Source organism: Dromaius novaehollandiae, chromosome 3 (assembly GCF_036370855.1).
Source record: "Dromaius novaehollandiae isolate bDroNov1 chromosome 3, bDroNov1.hap1, whole genome shotgun sequence".
Taxonomy (NCBI): Eukaryota; Metazoa; Chordata; class Aves; order Casuariiformes; family Dromaiidae; genus Dromaius; species Dromaius novaehollandiae.
In genome coordinates, this window is record NC_088100.1 from 67555735 (window position 1) to 67575552 (window position 19818).

At 45.5% G+C, this 19818-nt stretch overlaps 1 protein-coding gene across 2 annotated transcripts in view; it reads right to left on the reverse strand.

Annotated features, from left to right (window-relative positions):
• Positions 1 to 720: 720 nt before the first annotated feature.
• TAGAP (T cell activation RhoGTPase activating protein) overlaps positions 721 to 19818 on the reverse strand; it is a 56895-nt gene continuing 37797 nt past the window's right edge. Inside the window, exons 3-12 of one of the 2 annotated variants that reach the window (XM_064509087.1) lie at positions 9416 to 9457; positions 8877 to 8961; positions 8714 to 8767; positions 7919 to 7985; positions 6267 to 6439; positions 5296 to 5457; positions 4702 to 4811; positions 4044 to 4239; positions 3309 to 3426; positions 721 to 2881 (exon numbers count right to left, since the gene is read on the reverse strand). In XM_064509087.1, coding sequence (XP_064365157.1) covers positions 1686 to 2881; positions 3309 to 3426; positions 4044 to 4239; positions 4702 to 4811; positions 5296 to 5457; positions 6267 to 6439; positions 7919 to 7985; positions 8714 to 8767; positions 8877 to 8903 — 2103 coding nt within the window. In that variant the 5' untranslated portion in view covers positions 8904 to 8961; positions 9416 to 9457 and the 3' untranslated portion in view covers positions 721 to 1685. Of the gene's footprint in view, positions 2882 to 3308; positions 3427 to 4043; positions 4240 to 4701; positions 4812 to 5295; positions 5458 to 6266; positions 6440 to 7918; positions 7986 to 8713; positions 8768 to 8876; positions 8962 to 9415; positions 9461 to 19818 lie in introns of both variants that reach the window. The other variant, XM_026119455.2, reaches the window with a different exon arrangement.

A 19818-nucleotide genomic window follows, 5' to 3' on the forward strand; every position in this document is an offset into this window, starting at 1 on the left:
TGCTTCAACATATTTTGAAGTTCTTGTTATCTGTTCTATGGTTTCTCAGTCTTCCCATTTCACCAACGGCGTGGGTTGTGTCTTCATGCCCATCTCTGCCACAAGGACAAAACACTTCTGGTTTATACAAAGGAGAGCTGAAACCCACTCAATGGAAGAGCTGCAGATTCTGGAGAATGGCAGATGCTTTTTCCAGCTTGCACCAAGATCCTCTCGTGCGGCTTCCTTGGGAGCAGAGTGCCTCTGCTCACCCGGGCCAATGGGCAGGCATGCTGTCTAGTTGCAGCCTGCTCGCATGCTCCTCCTCCCAGGCACTGCTCCTCTCAAGCCAGCTCCTCTGCTGCCCCTTTCCTTGGTGTCCTGGGAAGAGCTACAGCTGGGAAACATGTCACTGGTGATGCCTTGGTGCCCCTTTTCTAGGAAGGCACCTCTGGAGCAGCAGTACCCCTTGGTAACTTCTCTCCCCGCCCACTGGTAACTGCTGTTCTCTGGGGCTGTGCCTTGATGCCCTGACAGAGAGGCGTTTCTTCCACCAATCTAGCTTGCAGGCTCTTCCAACAGCAACTGGGGTGACCCTGCTGCTCCAGTCGTTCCCCTGCTGCTGCGTAGCGATGTCAGCTCATTCCAATAGAACTGCCATACCTGTAGAGGAGTATGAATGTAGGAATAATGCATGTAGTGCCTGGGTGTTTTAAAGAGAGACAAGGAGCAGTCAGAGAGTCATGCCAAAAAGTGCTTTATTGTAGTGAAGTTCCACAGGAGTCACACAAAAGTCTCCCTGCTCCTGGTTCAAGGCTACGCTGAGCCACAAACATGGAGTTAAGTACTAACCACATACAAGTTCCTATATGTACAAGCACATTGCACTTCCAGTCATTTTTACAAGGTTATAAGGATGCTGCCAACATTTTTTATCATTTTACAAATGAGGAACAGGCTTAGCTCTTGAAAACTGGAATCCAGAGTTTTTGCTTACAGGATTTATTTCTTTTTTGCTCACAAAAACAAACCTGGAGATACTAATTCTTTCACCTCAGCCTGTCCAATATTTTAGACTAAAAGTACCTCAGGCCAGGTGACTCTTGCTTGATACTTGCCCATACTGACCTTGTAGGGCTATAATGGCTCTAGATCCTGGTTCAGGATGCAATACTAATGCTGGTTAGTGGGCAGATTTTTCTCATGACTAGTAAGCAGGAAGAGGGAATGGCAGAAGGTCCAAGGGGTATTATGGAAGAGTGTGGAAATGGCGTTGATGACAAAATAGCATTGCATCAGATAGACGCACATATATGACAAATAGCATGGAGTCTGTAGCCATACAGAAAAAGAAAAGGAAGGTGGGACAGGTTTAGAACATGCCAATTTGGAAATTGCCCTTTTAGGGATACAAATACAACACTGTTTATCAGCTACTGACTAGATATCCCATAGAACGGGTTATATACAGCATATTCACTTAAATTTTTACATAAGAATACATAGGTCTGTCCACCCTACCTCTTCTGGTGGAAAAACGTGACATGTCAAGCTGACGACAACTTCAGGAGAGTCCCCCAGTAAAAAATGCTCATGCAGAGCTAGCTTATTTTTCATCCCTTGAAAGTAAAATCTTACAAAGAATGAGCAAGACATCTGTTTTACAATATTTACTTTGTATAATGGAAAGTGGAGGGATAGGCTTTTTAAACGTAGGACTCTTTCGCATACTGGATCTGGTCTACCTCAAAAATGGGCTGGCTGCACCGCCGAGCCACGTACTCGTGTTTGTTCTTTTGACAGGATTCAGACATGGCTCTCAGCCGATAAACTCCAGGAGTCACAGGTAAACTCACACGGGAGTTTACTCCAACAGCAACATTGTGGGTTGCAGTTTCTCCCTCAGAATCCTTCCCTGCAGAAACTCGGTCACTGAGTAGATCCCTTGGAGCCATATATGCTATGTCCTGTGCACAGCTGGTGCATGGATGGAGTGGCAAAGCATCCTGCTTTGACATCGTTGATCTCATAGTTTGAACTGTAAGACTGTAGGAGGGAACTTGAGTGAACAGGCAGTTTTTTGTAGCCTCTTCATAAGTGGGTGGTCTTCTAGGATTCCTCTGGTCCACCTCTCTAAACACCTCATCAGCAGACCTGAAACGGGGCCTTTGCTGATACCCCACAGGCAACGGCTTGTTCTCATCAGGCATGTTTCCCTGCACAGTTCTGCAGGAGAACTGATTTCCTTTTGTTGTGAAGCTGTCTCTTGGAAAACACATGTTTTTTCCAGGCCCCCAACTCTGGGTTTTTGTTAGTGTTTTCCTGTGATTTGCAAAAGAGAAGGACATGGAGTGCTTTTTGATCTCTCTGCTAGGTGTGCTGCTGTTCTCCATGGGTGTGGCTGAAAAAGACTGAGGCCTATTTAAAAAGTTCTTTTTGGGACTAGTTGGTGAATCTAATGGGGAGCTGGTGAAAACTGAGCCCTCAGAGCCAGAAAAGGAGCTCTCCAGGGAGCAACTGGAAGATGTTCTGGGTAGCGAGTCATCTGATAGTTGTGAAGGCAAGACTGAAAGCCGTTTTTCCAGTGCCTTGTTCTCCACCCTGAGCTGTCTCTGCCGAAGAGGAAAATTGTCCTCACTTTTGGTTAGCTTCTGGTCCCTTATCCTGCCTTCCAAGCAGTTCTGGAAGAACAGGTCTGGCTCTGAGTACCTCCTGTCCATAGTGCTGACATCATTTGTAAATTGAGGCAGCGAAGGAGCAGAGACACCTGTTGGATATCTTCCGCTCATGCTCGTGCTTCTCCCTTTGGGCTGCTCCATCTCTGAGGTACGGGGGCTGCATTCGGCATCAGGCTCTGGGCTACCATGGGCAGAACCATTCTGCTGAGTAGCCCGTGGGTGTTCTGTGGTGAGAAAGTGCCTGTTAGCTGGTTTTTAGTGGCCACTTGAAGGGAAAAAGGGACTTTCCCGGTGGGACCATCTGCCCCCTGGGCAGATGCCAAGGTGCAACCTTAGTACCTATGGACTTGTGGAGAAGTTAAGGAAACACAAGTCCCACCGAGGGCAGTATCTTGGGAGTTCTAGTGCATAGCAAGTAACTCAATGAAGAGGGGAGGTTTTGCAGCTGTTGAATATGGGGCCTGCATTTTGTTTGGGGAGTGCTGTCATGTGGAGCTTCTGGGAAGTGTTCCAGCAGCAAGACCCTGCCAGAACGTATTGAACCAGTGGAAATGCACCCCTCTGCATTTCCACTGATGCCTTCCACTCTCCAATCCAAGAGTTGGAAGCAACAGCCCCAGGGTGGTGACAGGCCTCAGCCCATCCTCTTACCTGCGGTGCTGTCTCTGTGCTTGCGGGACTCCTCAGCCAAAGGGCTGAAAGGCAAGGCCACATCCTCCCCAAACACTGCTGCACAGTTGTCTATGAGGAACTCCACCAACACTGTCACCTGCACACAGAAAACCCTTTCTTTCAGGCCAAAGTCCTGAAAACATCGTGAATGGTCTTTCCTGCTCCTGACTGCCCTTTCTGCACCAAAAGCTGTAGCTCTGTGGCTGCAGCTCCATGAAGCTGCTCCACATGATCTCAGGAGCTGAGGCAGCAAGGTGCTTTTGGTGGCAGCTGTGCTTTGTGGTGAAGGGCATCACATGACAGGGTGACCTGTGCCACAATAGCAACTCAAAGTCAGAGTGGGGGTCCGCTCTAGAGTGTGAGGCCTGATGCTGCAGACAGACTGATCAGGCTTGACACAAACAACATGGCATTAGCCACAACTGTGTCCATGCCATACAGGAGGCAGGTGGGTAGCTATGCCCACAGTGCGTCCGTTGCTGTCTGCTTGTGCTGCACTCAAGCTGTGGTGTGAAGCAGGGGACTGCAGGGCAACTGCTGCTGTTGCTCAGAGGAGGCAAGAGGAGAGATTTGCCTGTCGCGCACAGCCCAGCTGAGGGACTCCCCTGATGTGCAGAGGAGCTCCTTCGTTTAGCTTTTGCAGGGGTGGTGGGATCTGGGTACATGGCTTGCATGTGCCCTGAAGAGGGTAGCTAGCTGCTGACTTCAACATACCTTGTCATTCATCTCTTTCTGCACTTCCAGCGGGAGCATGTTGTCCATGTCTGGGCTCAGCATGTTTGGCCCAACACAGATTGCAAGGTTGCTGGAGTCCATCCTGTTGGTCTCTGCATTTTGGCTGATGTGGTGGAGCACAGCAAGCAAGTGCTTGAGCAAGAGGAGATTTGGCCTGGGCAGTTTGTCAGCCACTCTAAGTGAACACAAACAAAACATAACATGAATTCAGGGTGCAGGGGCTGCTACTTCTTTCTGTGAGCGAGTTAAACTCACCCAAACGAGGCTTCCTCCAAGAAGAGGACCATGTGTGCTGTTTTGCACTACTTTACACAAGTACTCTTCAGAAATCCCTGACTGCAGCTGAGCACGTGGTTACTTATAAGATCTTGCATGACAAGATCTTGACTGAAAGGCAAGCATTACAGCACAGTCCACATTTTTCAGGAGGTCAACAGCACTGACAGAGGAGACATTGTCAGGAGACTGCACTTCAGGCTTTCCAAAGGCACGTGAAAGCCTGTGGCTGTATTGTGTAGTATCAGCACTAGCAAGCTGATAGAGATGACAGTTTTTTTCCATGAGACTCGCCATTTCCAGAGAAGTCCCTGGCCTCCACCAGCTTCTCCATAACACTATAACTGGCTACAAAACTTACTCTTTCAAGCCTTCAATTTTTTCCTGCTTGCTTGGCTTCTCCAGAGCTAGCATCCATCTCTCATACAGGTCGGCTGACAGGAGTTTGGAGGGGATATTTCGGAGGAAGTCCTGCAAGGCCGAGATATTTAGATGAGTTTTGGCCAGTACCCCTCAGCCCAGAGGGAGCATCGCCGGGACTTGGGCTCCCTAGGAGGCAGGCTGGTTTTAGCTACCTCCTCTCAGAGGTGCTCATGACCACTGACGGAGCAGTGGGCTGTCTGAGTACATGCCAAGTTACACTGATATTAGTGCAATAGCAGGGCCTAGCACCTATCAGCCTTCTGTGTACGCCAAAATCTCAGTATTCCTCCCTGAGGAGGATGCTGAGGAGGAAAAGTGAGTTGCCCATGGGCATGCAGAAAATCAGTGGCAGAACAGGTGGAACAGAAAATCAGGTAGAAAAGAAAAATGCCAAGCTTGCCTAAGCCTGAAACATTTAGTTTGGCTTCACTGTAGTTACAGCTTTGAGTCCCACCTGCGCCCATCTAGGCACTCAAGTGGTTCCATGCAGATTTGCAATGTACTCTCCCAGGTCAAAGGCAGAAGAATTCACCTTCAAGACCACTGCCAACAGGTGCACAGATTTGCTCTCCAGATCAACATTCCCGCCTTTGTTCAGGTCCTCCTTCAGCTCCTTGCGGGCTTTCTCATTGGCAGCTTTTCTGAAGATCCCCTCAGTGGAAGGGCCTTCCCTATACAAGATAGCCAGGAGATCCTGCAGCAAAGAAACAAGATAGGGAAGGGAGAAGTGTTACTTCAGTGAAGAAAGGCCATTTAGCAGGTGAGCATTAGTTCACAGGCAGAAGCGAGTTTTTGACTAGGAGGCACCCTCTGCTTTGCTTGGGTTAGGATCTAATTCTTGCTCCGTGTAGATCATACGGGGAATAACCTCACTGTCCCCCAAGCCACACTCTTTCTGAGCTCCACTGACTTCAGTGGAGTCATCCCCGCTTCCTTCCAGAAGGAAACAAGGGATGGATCAAGCCTTTAGGTTTGAATCTCTTCCTTCCCAAGCCAGGTTGAGTGCCCAGCACAGATTGCTTAGGAGAGAAAAAAGCCTCTCTGCTGGGAAAGCCAGCTCGGTGGGGAAACTGTCACAAGATCCTTGTTAATCAGAAGATAGGGTTTAGTTAGTTGTCAGTGTCAGTCCATGGCTGAACACTTTGCTCAGGGAAATGCAGAAATCCCTGGCTGTTTATGTTGATGACAGATTCCTTTATATGGCTTCTGTAAGACTACAAGCATGGACACTAGGGACCAGATCTGCTTCTCCACTTCCTGGGCCTGGGTCATCTGCACTCCAAAGTTACTTCTGCAGAAGTTGTGTGGGCTGGATGAAACCCGTAAACCTGACCCCTTTAAATCTGGGATGGGAGCTGAACTTCAGGCCTCGCCAGTCAGAAGTGTGTTTGGAGGGGAAACACCAACATCCCCTGTCTCCTGAGAGCCACAACCCAAGTGCTGGGGCTGCTGCCTCGCATGGGAAGCCAGAAGCAGGATAACTACAGCACCAGGCTTGCTTACCTGGACTGGTTGGGGCAGCCTCTCATCTTCCTCACAAATAATTGCCAGAGGTTGGCCAAAGAGAGGGATCTTGAGGCCAGAATCCAGCTGCCCTGGGCAGTCTCCATTGGTAGAGGTTCGTCGCAGAGCAAATGGCCATGATATCACCTTCTTTCTTTTCTTAGTTCCATCTGCTGCAAGCAAAATGAAAGCAAAAATCCGTTTAAAAAAACAGGAGGAGAGAGCTATGCTGCCTTTTGTCTGTGCGCAGCACCATGTGATACCAAATGAAGAGCAGAGAGATATCTTGAAACAGTGACTCAAAATAAACAGGGAGAAACGGAAAGACAACTAAGTGGTTACTAAGGAAACAACCACCTCAACTGTAAAACTGTGACCATCCCTCTAAGGACACCACCTTTCCTGTTTTTTTAACATTCTCCTCACTGCTTGCTTTCAGGAAGTGGGAACATACGAGGCACAAAAATAACCATGAAGTATTTTACGTTTACCTAGTTTTTTGGTATCACAGAGTTTTCTGCAATAACTGTTTAAGGCTGACCTGTCACTTGAGCAGCTTGCAATGACAATTTTCAATTCACAGTTTGAGATTGCCCCCATCCAAGTTAGGGAGTGGAAGTAGGGGCTTCTGTTTTTCAGCCTCTAGCACAGGCTGACTTGAAAAAACATTGCTCCTGCTCTGCCAACACAGGGGTAGCACTGCTGTAATGACAGTGCTCCTGTTGTGGCTAATGCTTTACCTTGCCCCTGCTAAACCACCCAGTGGATTGCCCCAGCAGATGAGAATACCCCATCCAGTCCTCATTGGCTCACAGGTCCAAAATCTCTTAGCATGGGATTTGTATCTTAAAGAGGAGAGCATGGGAGAATTTGGAAGAGGTTGTTGTATTGGTATATGGGCTTTTCCCCTTCAGAAACTGTGAGGAATAGATCCGCTTGCTAGAGAGCTTTCTAAAGAAGCTGCCTTCTGCAAATTTCCTGTAAAGGAGTTGCCTTTTGCTCCAGAAGGAAGCTATCCTAGGTCAGTAGAAATTCTCAGGACCTGTATTTGAGGGTCAGCACAAGTCCTTGTTAGGGAAGGCTTAAAACCCATGAGAAAGACACCTAATATTACAGTGTCATATAAAACTTCTTCCTGCTTCTGATGCTTCTGACAGGAAGTTTGACATGACAGCTTATTCCAAATCTGGCCCTGCCCTGCTGAGGGTCTCCTCTAGTGTGTTTACAGGACCAGAAATTTTTGCATGGTGAGAAAAAACAAGTGCAGCTGCTGCTGCTCAGAGGGTTTGTTTGCTCTGGCGCATTACCACTGGTAGCTGTACTCACTCACAGTGCCACGCCTCAGTGCTGACACTCACCGGAGAAGTGAGCACTCTAACTTCCCATTGCTCCTAAGGAACAGGAATAAACCTTGCTCTGAGGACCAAGGAATATCCACCACCTCTGGCACTCAACACCATCATCACTGCCACTGAGCATTCAGCAGAGAGGTCATTTGAAAATAAGTGGCAGTCCAGGGGTTAAGCTGTCTTTGGGGTAGCACTGAGGGTTCTGAATTGCTCTGAATAAAGTGACGCAGACAGTTTTGCTGAAGCGCTAGTTTGCAAGCATTAGGGCAGAGGACAGTTCCTCAGTTTCTTTTTCAAACTCACCCATCAAGTGGCAAAGGCCCTCTTCAGTATCTGACGGGACCAAGAGGGGGCATTTCTTGACCTCAGCCTGCAAGAAACGTGTTCAGGTTACAGAGCCACCATGCAGCAGCAAGGGCCACAAGCAAGCTGCTTCAGCAAGGCAGTGATGTGGGAGAGGCTCCAGGGAAAAGCCAGAGGTCATCAGACACCTTCTGAGGAGACGCCTCGGTCTGGGTATGACACTGCCTCTCTGCCCCACAGTGGTGCTTGTGGCAAAGGCTGCCGCTGCAGCCAGTGACCCCAAACCAGCCCTGCAGGCCATGGACCCCGTGCAATTTCAGGCTGCTGTTGGATGCAGAGAAGGCACAGCCCAAGGGACTGTGCATCCCAACGTGGCGGGGGGGGGGACAGGAGGGACAGGCTGCCTGCTGGTGCTCTCCTCTGCCACTGGGGAGTTCTTCCCAGATTGCCCTGTAAGGAAGCCGCAAGTGTCTCAATGGCTTTGGCCCCTGCCAGGTTCCCTCCCCAAAATGCCCGGAAGCCCTGGGGACAGCCCAGCTGCTCCCACCTGTGGCCAGCCCTTTCTGCATGGGGCTGACTGGAGTCACCCACGAAGGGCTCTGCCCGCTTCTGGGTGATGGCAGTGGCAGGCAGCAGGCAGCAGGCAGCCCCGTGCAGCTCCCCCGCTGCTGCCAGCCAGCCTGCTCCCCTGCGCTGCACCCGCAGGGCCCCTGGGCACCTCCCGGGGAGCCCCCAACTGGGCTAAGGGCGCCTGCCAACACCAGCAAGGGCTGGGGAAATGTAGGGGCTGCTTACCTCTGACTGGCACTCAATCAAACTCTCCATGTTCCCAGCATTTAGTGTCTTTGACTAGGCAAGAAAACAAAGACTGAATGTGAGTAATTTGATGCTGTAATTTAGAAATCAGTGCTTTTCAAAGTCACTCTATTGACAGAGCTGAAACAATAAAGACACTCACAGTATTACAGCTGCTTAACACTTTCATTAGGAGTTTAATCGGGGGAACTCTGGTCACTCTGGTTTCCTTGGGTCCTTTTGTTTGCCTGTTTGTTGAACAGAGAGTGGAAAAAGAAAAAGCTCTGTAACACTGAACCCCGCTTTTCTCTCCCCTGCAAGTCAGTCCAGCATTTAAGTATGATTCTGAAACAGCAAGATAGTACATACAAGTCAATCAAAAAGCAATGCTCATTGAAAGCCCCTCTTTCTAATGCACTCAGTCCTGCTGCCCTATGTGCCTCTTTCTATGAAAACAGGAAAAAAAAAATCCTTCCATTTGCAATCCGTGCAAAAAATGAGCAAGTGGTGACAGCTATATGAGGTTGGTGTTAATTTGCAAACACAAGGTGAAGCACCTCAGTCAGCTGTGCCTGAGCTACACACAGCAGTGGGTGCATCTATCCCCCGCCTATATTTCTGTATGTCTATGTACAGCTATATCTGGAGCACTCCACTGACTTCAACTGTAATGCCACAGATTTAATCCCAGGCGGGACTTACCCGAGGAGTGAGCCCAGCCAGAGTTCCTTCACCTCCCGCGAACTGCTGAGAGAAAGAGAAATAGCATCAGCCTCCGCTGCTACTAATCCTTTGGACAGACACAGGCAACTAAACAGTTCTACTCCACGTGTGCTGCATTATATATGCAGGACGGAGGCAGGTGGAAATTCACAGAGACAGGAAGAAGCATCATGGGGCAGGACAGAGACGCTGCAAAATTTCTGACTTCCTCTTTCCTTTTAGAGGAGCTACTTTTTTTTTTTTCTAGGAAAAAAAAAAAGGGAGAAAGCCCTTGTAGCTGTTATGCACGGAAAAGATGAGACATTTGCCAGGTAAAGGTTCCATCTAGCATCACTGTCAAGAGGTGGGATGTGCAGAGGGGGCTGCAGTGTGGGCAGGTTCACATGGCTGTTAAAGGGCAATGGGTACTGTCTACACTTTGACCACTCAGAGACCTTATATTTTGCGGTTAAAAGATGCACTACCAGCTGAAGTTTGGCTTTACGCTGAGGATAGTTGAAAAAGGGTGGGGGGTGGGAATAGACAAGATTCAGAGAAATGTTTCTGTATATTTTTCAAAAAGCTGTAATAGCAACAGCTGTCTTAAAGCAATGTAGACCCACACTTTGCAGGTGCCTGCAAGTTCTTCTAAGCATTAGACTGGCTGGGAATGGATTACATGAAAAAGTGACACAGGCTCGTGAGCTTTTCATTGCTGAAGATGAATGAAATTAAAAAAGATAAACTGCCTAAAAAGCAAAAGAAAACTCCAATTTCTAAATGTTATGCTACTTATACAAAAGAAGTGGTATTAAGTAATAATACAGCAATGTATAGCAATATGTAATTACAAGTCATGATTAAAATATTTCTTAATAAGAGCTGTGTGTCTAAGTAATAAGAGAGTTTAATTCAACTGAAGAGGTCAAGAAATCCAGGCAAAAGCTACCGCTGTTCTCCATTTTCTCCTCAGTTCCTCTGCATAATACATCAGTGTCTGTTACTTACTCCCCCCAACCTAGGCACTTAACTTCCTTGCTTCCATTTAGCCATCCGGAATACGAGGACAACAGTACTCACTGTACAGGGCCATTATGAAAATTCATCAATGTTTGCAAAATGTAGATGTTTCTTACATGGGAAGGTCTACTAAGAAAATCAATTTAATTCATTGCAAAATAGAGGAAGAGGGGTCATTTCTTTCTTTTCCACATAATTGGGCCATACTTTCACTTCTGCCTTCTTTAAAGTTTTAGAACAGTGGATGGGACACAGGGGCTACCGTCTCCACTTGCCACAAGCTGGGCCAGAATGCCCTGCCCAGGCTGCTCTGGTGGGAGTCATCTGAGCAGATGCAGGTGGCTGTTGCAGGGACCTCTGCATGCAGGAGAGTTGTCTGGTGGCTTCCCTTTTTAGGCAGTGGAGAGAGACAGTGGATAGAGCAGATGAGTCACACCTTCATAGGACTTGTTCCTCTCTGTGGACTACAATGTGAGTCCAGCAGATGAGCTCAGATTTTGCTATCTACACTATAGGTATCTAAGGCTGGGTGAGATGAATGCTGCTTAGAAGATCGGTATGTTTGCACTGTTTTTCTTCTATACCAGTTCTTGGCACTGTTCTGCTTTATTTTCACCACTTTACAGCATAAATTCCACAACTAGTCTTCATGCAAAGGAGCCTTATACTGGTATAAATGTAATGGAGCTCTGTGTCAGAGGAGAGTCTGCCCAAAAGGACCAAGGCTCCTCTTTGTGCAGTGCCCTGCTCTAGATACTCCTGATTATAACTGGACTTTCAGGCAGAAATAATAATCGCAATCAAGCCACACAAAACCACTGTACTTATGTCCATTGTGTATGCTATAGGCAACAAAACTGTGTAAAAGAGAGATGGGATTCAGGTTTTAAGTCATTCAGAAGGGTAAAAGGAGAGCTGATCTGCTTTTGTGTGGGGTCATGGTTTAGATAACCTTTCAGGTTTTTTTGAGGCCTGTAATTTCTATGCTTCTGTATAGACTTGTTTAGAGATGAAACTTCCATGAATCTAAATCAGAAACTGTACATCCCTGTGCATTCAAACATTGACCTTTTTTGCTGTAATTGATTATTTTTTTAATTAACAGTCCTATGAGGTTTTAAAGCACATATGTCATGTCCCTAATAAATTCCATGGACTGATTTACATTCATATAGAAATATTGCCATACTGCATTGCATTATTAAAATTTCTTCTGAGGCTCCCTGGTAGCTGCAGCACCCCTGTTAATAATCCCAGCAGGTATTCTGTGGCAGGGAGCATGTATTTTTTATTACATGTCTGTTAAATATGTATTTAAACCTACATCCATTAAACATCTAGGATGCTTAGGGGACCTATATAATTCAGTTCTTAAAAGTAATAGTAATAGTCTAAACTGGCATGGTCTGATCTGCCCTTTCAGCAACACTGTATTTTGTATTGTTGACCTCAGTCTGTTTTGTACTTAAGACGCAGGGTTTGATCTGGAAAATGTGCAAGTTTCGTGAAGAAAATGGGAGTTTAATGGGTGGTGTTTAGCTGGACCAGAAGCTTAGGTTGCAAACAGGAGACACAGCTGTGCCTGGGGCATAACACTTTGAATTTCCCAGGAGGAAAAGGTATTGTAATGAGTGGTGCACTGATAGCACATTGCTAGTCCGTCAGTTGGCACTCATTCCTGTATCTCTGTCTAATTAGTTTCCATCTATTAATGGCTTTTGAGATGTTGTGGCCATTGTATGAGGAAGGTACATGTACAGGCCTGCCTGCATACATGGAAAAAAATGCTTTTTCTTTTTTACCCTCATTGTATCATTTATTTTTTATAGCTTTCTTGTGGTTTGTATCACAAACACTTAATTCATGCTGAAATGATTTTAAAATAGCTTATTTCATTACAGACAAACATGCCTCCTCTGAATAGCAGGCATCCTAAACAGTGATGGCTCCATGAAGTAAGTAATTTTATGGCCACATACAATGAAGCTTGACTGTATTTATGAATAGGCAGCAGTAAGTTACCATGCCCTGGCTCTGGTCAAACACCACCTAACTGAATGCATGGTCCTGAGACAAGGAAAACCACTGTGGAGGTCAGCTCTCAGGCAGTGCTGGGTGGATGAAGACAAGACAGACAGCACAAAGTGAGCCGCCCTCGCACCTACCAGCCGGAAAAGTTTCACAGCTTTCTCTACCAGTGTGCAAAGGGTAACACAGATGTAGCCCCCTAAGCTGATCTCCACATTAAAAAGTCCTGTCACATGGGATGCTCACAAATAAAAGTCTCCTTATATTTTCACTGAAGAGACCAATTCCCTCTCTACCAACCACATACACTTCAAAAACTCACAGCCTTTGCTATGGTCTGCTCCTCAGTCCGATAAAAATCTATACCATGATATACCAAAGCAATTTATTTTTTATACCACATCAGTTGCCCCAGGGTGAGCAGAGTCCATGGCAGACAGCTTGTGCATGCCTGGAACTGTCTGCGGGTGACGTTTTTCTCCCAAGCTATCCCTGACTAAGTGAGTGCGCTGTCCTTTGGAGACATGGGCACATTTACACAAAAGGGCATGGGAGAAGGGGGAGGCTTAAAAGGGCTCTGTGGGTTTAGCCTGTGTATGAGCTTTTCACCTCCTGTAAATCAAGTTTCTTCCCTCACTGCTGTTGAAGGCACATAGTCTTGCATTCCCTGGAGGGAAAGCAGGAGCCCCAGGGTTCCCGCAGAGCAGCTGACCTCAGGAAAATCCATACCTCTCCTTGTGTTTGCTACTCAAATTGTGAAGCATTTTCCTTGCAGAAGCCAAGACTCAGAACAATGCCCTTGCTTCCTCCCAGTCCAAGGCAGACCCTTTCCCCTGCCAGAAGATGGCCACTTTTGTGGTCCACACCCAGGCACTTTGTCCAGACAGTTTTAGAAGTCCCAGGACAGAGGCTTGCTGCTGACACAGACCAAATGATAACTTCCCTCTCTTTTTAGCTGTTTTCTAAGCGTTTTCCCTTTCCTGCAATTCTCTTACACTGTAGCTCAGTGAAGGACCCCAGACCATAACAACAAAGAGGCAGCATCAGCTGGGAGGAGAAGTAGTAAACAAAAGAGCAGAGATGTGAGTAGTCTGCTGTGGCTGGAAAGTGACTATTTTTGTTCTCTCCCTATCAAACCACTAATGGGAAAATCCCAACCATGGCTCACTTTTGTTTATCTCAACAGTACTTTCACAAATGCTTGATACGATGACTCTTAGAAATGAGGGAGCGTGTGAATGAATCCTGAAACCTGCCTTTGCCCTGTTGTCTTACTAGAAAGAAAGCTGCAGAGGTGTAGCTGTGACAGGCATACAACAGCATGCATCTGGAGCAGTGACTCTTTCAAGCCCATATATAATCTAGTAGAAAAAGCTGAATTCTGCATCAGTGCCTCTCAATGTGAGATACTGATTGTATTCCAATTTTGTCTTTGCTGACACAGTTGCTGTCTCCCAGTGGACAATAGAAACATTTACCAAAATAAGGAAAGCAATCGTGCCAAAGTCAGAGAAGTCTGAGTTATTGGGGCTTTTATTTTGGAAGGAAAAGCTCTGCATGATCTCTCTACAGAGTCGAAGAACAGAGAGGTCAGACGGGTTGCTGAGGACAGGTCACACTTCTACACATCTTCTGAATTTAGCTCTATTTTTCTACCACGCTCTAGAAAGTGTTGTAGAGCCATCAGCAATGCATGGCTTGGTCACAGAAAAGGGGGTGGTCTGAGCTTTAATCAGAAGAGTCCCTACCCACTTTCTGAAACAGTTCAGAACTGGATCCATTAACCCAAGTGGTGCTGAAATTCTACAGTTTTAATCATGTGGGACCTGGGCTTTTCCTAATCCTGCTTTTGGAAAATAAAACACACTTTCTTTTTTTCCAAGCTCTGCTCTGTTGATTGGTATCCTTAATCAGATTATCACGGTCAGACTGCAATGCGCATGCTCCTGCTTCTGCACACTTGGTTACTATTGCACAGGAAGAAGTTACAAATCAAAAACAATATTGTAAATACAGCGCAAGGCGCACCCTTTCTGTTTGCATTTCGTTTGTGGTATGGTTTGTTAATTCTTTCATGGGTGCCCCCAGCCCAGACTAAGTCGGCAGCTCTAAGGTTTTTACTATCCATCAGCTGGTTAGTTCCAATGGAATCTTTTTTAGATGTGGAGGGCCTGGCTTTCCTAGACAATTTTTCCAAAAGGGTCTGTGCTGGTGTTCAGCTGTGCCTGAATTCAGGTTGCTTTTGTATCTCAGAGCATCTGAGAATAACTCATTCCTCAGAATCCAAGATGGCTGGCACAAAGGACCCTGGGAATTTAAGTTTGCTGGGTTACAATAAACAACAAAATAATTGAGAATGCTTGGAATTAATTCTTAATGCTATTCATCTCAAAATTTCTGATTGAAGGTACTTTAAAAGGATCAAAAGCAGTAAGTGAGATGCTACTTACTTTTTTTGATATACCAACAGGTTTCTAATTCATTTTGCTTCTATGCATTATCCATTCGGGAATCAGAAACTGAGATGAAACTTTTGTGCCAAGTTCATTTGCTTTCCGGGACAGATTATATTACTTACTGAAACCAGAGAAATGCGAACCTTGGTTTTGCTTTTCAGGACTAATACAAATGTTTGCTTTTAGATTTTGGTGGATGTAGGCTTGTCTCTCTCTTGCCACTGGACCTTGTGTTTTGCTTTGGATTTCAATATCCAATTAATCACAAATCTCAAAGCAGGAACCCATGAAAGCCAGAGATAACCTGAATTTCACATCAAATTCCAACTTGGATGTAATTTCCAGGCATAAATTATCTCACTTTGACATCTGCAAATAGCCAGTGGCCTAGAAGCCAGTCTGGAATAAGACCGTAAGAAAACGTGCCTTCTGTGTAATTTGAGTTTCATTGTGTATACGTCACACAGATCAAATACAAACTAGAAAATAGTCTGCCATGAGGGGCTGTCAGCCCCCGCCGTCTCCAGCTCCTCACTCTTCTTTCATCGGAGTTCCCTGATGGGGATTGAGTGGTGTAGCCTATTCATCTCCTTTAGGGGCAGTCAGACACTACTAAAAGAGCTCGATGAAGTTCTCTCTAATGCAGGGTTAGGGAATTCAGGGGAATGTGCCCCACTGATTCCTGTGTTGTACCTGCTTCCTGGGTGACAAACAGAACTGCCTGTAATCAAATCCTTATCACCACTAAATTAACCATGAACGGAAACATTTACGACCATGCACCTGGACTCCATCCTCCAGACAAATGCAATGTCAGGCAAGGCAAAGCTTTCCAAGTGTAACTCTGCTGACTGGAGTTGAACCCCTCCCCCCTCCCCAAGCATATTTGGCCCTGCACTTTGGGAGAGTTATTTGCTGTCACGCGCTCTGTCCTTGTGTATGCACATCCACACAGGGAGCAAAATAAAATGTTCTGCAAAGTTTTGGCCAACCATCAAAATCAAGATGACAAATTAGAAACAAACATCTCCATATTAGCTGGTGATTGCCATATTGTTACTACTAGCAACAGCTGCAGTGTTACTGTTTTTTATAAACACTCCACATTTATGTTGCTGTCCCATACTAGGGCGGGACTACCTTATGTGGATTTTACAAAGCCAACGCTTCTTATGGAACGGATTCTGACTCTTGCCACAGGGCACCAAGAGGGCCCTGGGCAAATGGGGCTGCTGCTACTTCGCCGAGGGGGCACACAGAGGGCAGACGTGCCCTGTGCTGTAGCGATCATGGGGCTGTACAAGCCAGCCCCAGGCACCAGCCCAGATTGGTGGGGACAGCAAGGGCTGTTCGTGGGGCACTGGGAGAGCTGGCTTCCTAGTCTCCATACTGGGGGGAGCGCGATGACTCTTTCAGGCCAGGAATAAGAGGGGAATTCCTAACTTCCAGAGCAAGCAGGCTCTGGGATTGCTTTCAGTGAGAGCAGCGGGTGGCAAAAAGTTGCTTTTGAAATTAAGCTTAGCTATATCAACTCATTGCTTGAGAGGGTTCAGCTCGATGTCTTGAGGTTTCTGCTCAGGCTTGCATTGCTGCAAAGATATTTTTTCTTGTTGTGGCTGCCACACAGAGCAGGTGCTATTATGGCTGTAATTGCTTATTGCACTCGTGTGGCTATTCTGAACCCTGCCTTTGGTTCCAGATCTGCAATCGCTGCACGGAGATGATAATAAGGAATGTGGAAAAGATAGCTGCATGCCACCTTGTGCCTTGCCCAGTTCAGTAAGTGGTAGCTGAGATTTGTAAGCAAAACAGAAGTTTTCTTCTCCCTTCTCATTTCCTTTTAAAGATTTGTTTGAGCTTTACCTTTTCTCTTATTTGTCAGATGAATAAGTTTCTTCAGGATTTTTCCCTCTGAAAATGCTTTCTGTGTGTGGTCTTTCAGTCATGAACTGCCTTATTTAGTATTGGGAAGAAAGTTTGCAAGGGGAGGCTATCTCTTACTAGACCAACTGACACAGGTGTGAAACTTCAAGTCTGAAAAGAAGTGCTAATCTTTGATGTGAAGACAAATTGAGAAGAAATGGTCTGAATTTTACTAGACGTATTAATCAATCAGATGATTACTTATTGAAATAAGGTAGGTAATCTGGAAGTAACTCAGGAAGGGTCTTTTCAGAGATAGAATCCTCTTACCTTTAGGAACCATACAAAAAAGCAGTCTTAGAAAGATGCTATGCCAGAAGATACAGAGTCTAGCAACAAACATTTCTGCAAACCAAAGACTATATTGCTACAGAGAGTCTTAGTACTGCTTGTGCAACAGCATGAACTGATCCTGCCCTTGTGTAATTTAACTGAACTTAGTATTCAGAGGCTAAAAATGAATATTCATTTTTGTATAAACGGTGCCAAACCTGAGGTACTGTTACACTTACAAGGTGGTCTTACTTCCATTTAGTAGCTAACAATGCAAAGCACACATTTACTATGTTAAATGCATATCCCCAAAGTGTAATGGGCAAAATCATAAAAAGTGTATGCTCGAAAAAGTATCTTTCAACCATAATGGCCTGGAATAATTGTAGCACTAGGTTAGTGATCTCCAAAACTATACTCAACTGATATGTTTGTTAAATTGAGGCACAGAAATACAACAAATCAGTGTAATTGACCCCTGTCTGTGCTATTTTGAGAAGCCAGATGTGCTAGAAGAAGAGTTTCAGAGGCCTGCCTTATGTCCTGAGAGTCGTCTCTCCTCCCCAGGTTCCAGCTTCTCCCTGCAACAGTCCTTTTACTTCCAGAACCACACATTCCCAGAGTTTTCTTTGGATGAGAGTGTGGTGCAATGTAAACCTGTCATAACTGTGAGACTGACATGAATAAACAATGCAGATAATTTTTCTGTATTGACCTTAAAGGAAAAATCCTACAGAACATCATGGGAATGGAAAAAGCAGTTACTAAAAAAATTAAACAGAGTTACTCATCAAGCATACAGAATTCAGTAGTTGTCCCAGCACTGCATTTTAAAACTAACCCAAAATTATAATTGTATCCATGTATCAGCGTTTTGTGGGTGAACACCAGGAGATGCTCAGTGTCACTCTTTGATTTCCTATGCAGCATCTGAATGGTAACTTGCCTTCTTTCTGATTCAGTTTACTCATGGATTAGGCACAAGAAATAAAAGGTCACTGTACTGCATAACGTTTTTTTGATATCTTAAGGTGAAAAGTGGTCCATGCAGCAGAACCCACTGAACACTTCAGCAGCTCTTGCCTCTTCTGTCTCCTATGTGCCACAGAGTGCAGAGAAGACATGTATTTTAACTTTATTGAGAAATCCTTGACAAATAAAGACATATTAAATGCATCATCTGCGAGGGTAATATGTTACTTTCTGGGCATTAGCCTCAGGGCTGTATCCCTTGAAGTCTTTGCAGTTCTATTTACCACATTAGAATGTGACAGCCTTCCCCCTTCAGCAACAGGGGTTCAGTCCTGCATGGGGTTGGGATGCCTCAGTGGCAGCTCCTCAGCAACCCTCAGACCATAGCTACCCCCTCTAAGATGTTGGTGCCAAACTTCTTGCACTGAATTTCATATACTTTGGTTCCTAATTTTTACTCTCTTATTTCAAATCCATTATCTTCAGCCAAACAAAACTTCTGCTAGGCTTAACTGAATTTATTTCTTTGTATGCTTTTAAGCTTGGGCTTCTAGCCTCACAAGCAAGGCTTATGTGACTGCGGTGTTTTTCCAGGTGATTTTTGTCCCTCTGTCATTCCCCAATAACTTTCAGCCTCTTGATTAATTTCAGTCACAATAGGCAAGTGAGCTACTGTTTCCCAAGGCAGTGAATTTCCTGCAATCATTTTCAAAATTAGTGGCTGGGTAGAGAAAAAAGACCTTTTCCACTGAGAAAATGTCATTAAACAGTCACGGATAGCTAATCAACATGTACATCATGGCCACTCAGTCACTGTGTCTGTAACTCTGGACTAGCTGTCGCATATAGTGCTGCGTGTGTGGCAGAGATGGCATAAAATCATGGGGGAGATCAGGGTCCTTGCAGAGAAGTGGATCAGGGCACAAAGGACGCAGGTCCATAGGAAACAAGACAGTATTAGTTCCACTGTTCCAAGAACAGCATGTTTCATATCTGGCATTCAGATTTTCAGGCAAACACTCAGTAGCTGTGTTCAGGTTTTGAGCTACAGAGATGAGGAAACAGAGGGTGAGACCTGGAAGCTGGCTACCTGTGGACAGCCCATTGTATCCATCAACAAGTCGTGCTTCTGTCATCAAATCCATATCCAGAGGTCTATCAGAATATACAAGACCTTCTTGGATGTTCAACATTCAAGAAGTGCTGGAGGTAAGAAGCAGCTGCTGATTTTTGCAAACTTTACATTTAATCTTCTAGAAGACACTGGGATAGTGACACTGGGATAGAATGGATGTATAGAGTTAAACTTCTCAGTCACTAGCCTGATGATGACTCAGAGGAGATCCCTTTCAGCACAGTGGGACACTTTGTATCAACACGGAGACAGCTGTTCAGAGTGTATCAAAGCACTTGATTCAGTTTATCACTTTCAGGATACAAAGCATGACTGCTTTGCTAAACATTCATGGCCTACTGAGCTGGAGCGTAAACTGAACACAGTTGGTCCCTAGACAGAAATCAGTGCTTTATTCTAGTAAATAATACATCTTTTCCTTCTCTACTTTCATCGTAATAAAATGAAAATCAATGGGATTTGGGCGCTTCAGAGTTTGAAAATCCCCTCTTCCATTTTCAATACACAGAGGTACCTGGCCAAGGCACAAAGGTCCATTTTATACCCCAAAGATTACTTGTTATTAACAGTGAGAGAAGAATCCAATAACTCATATA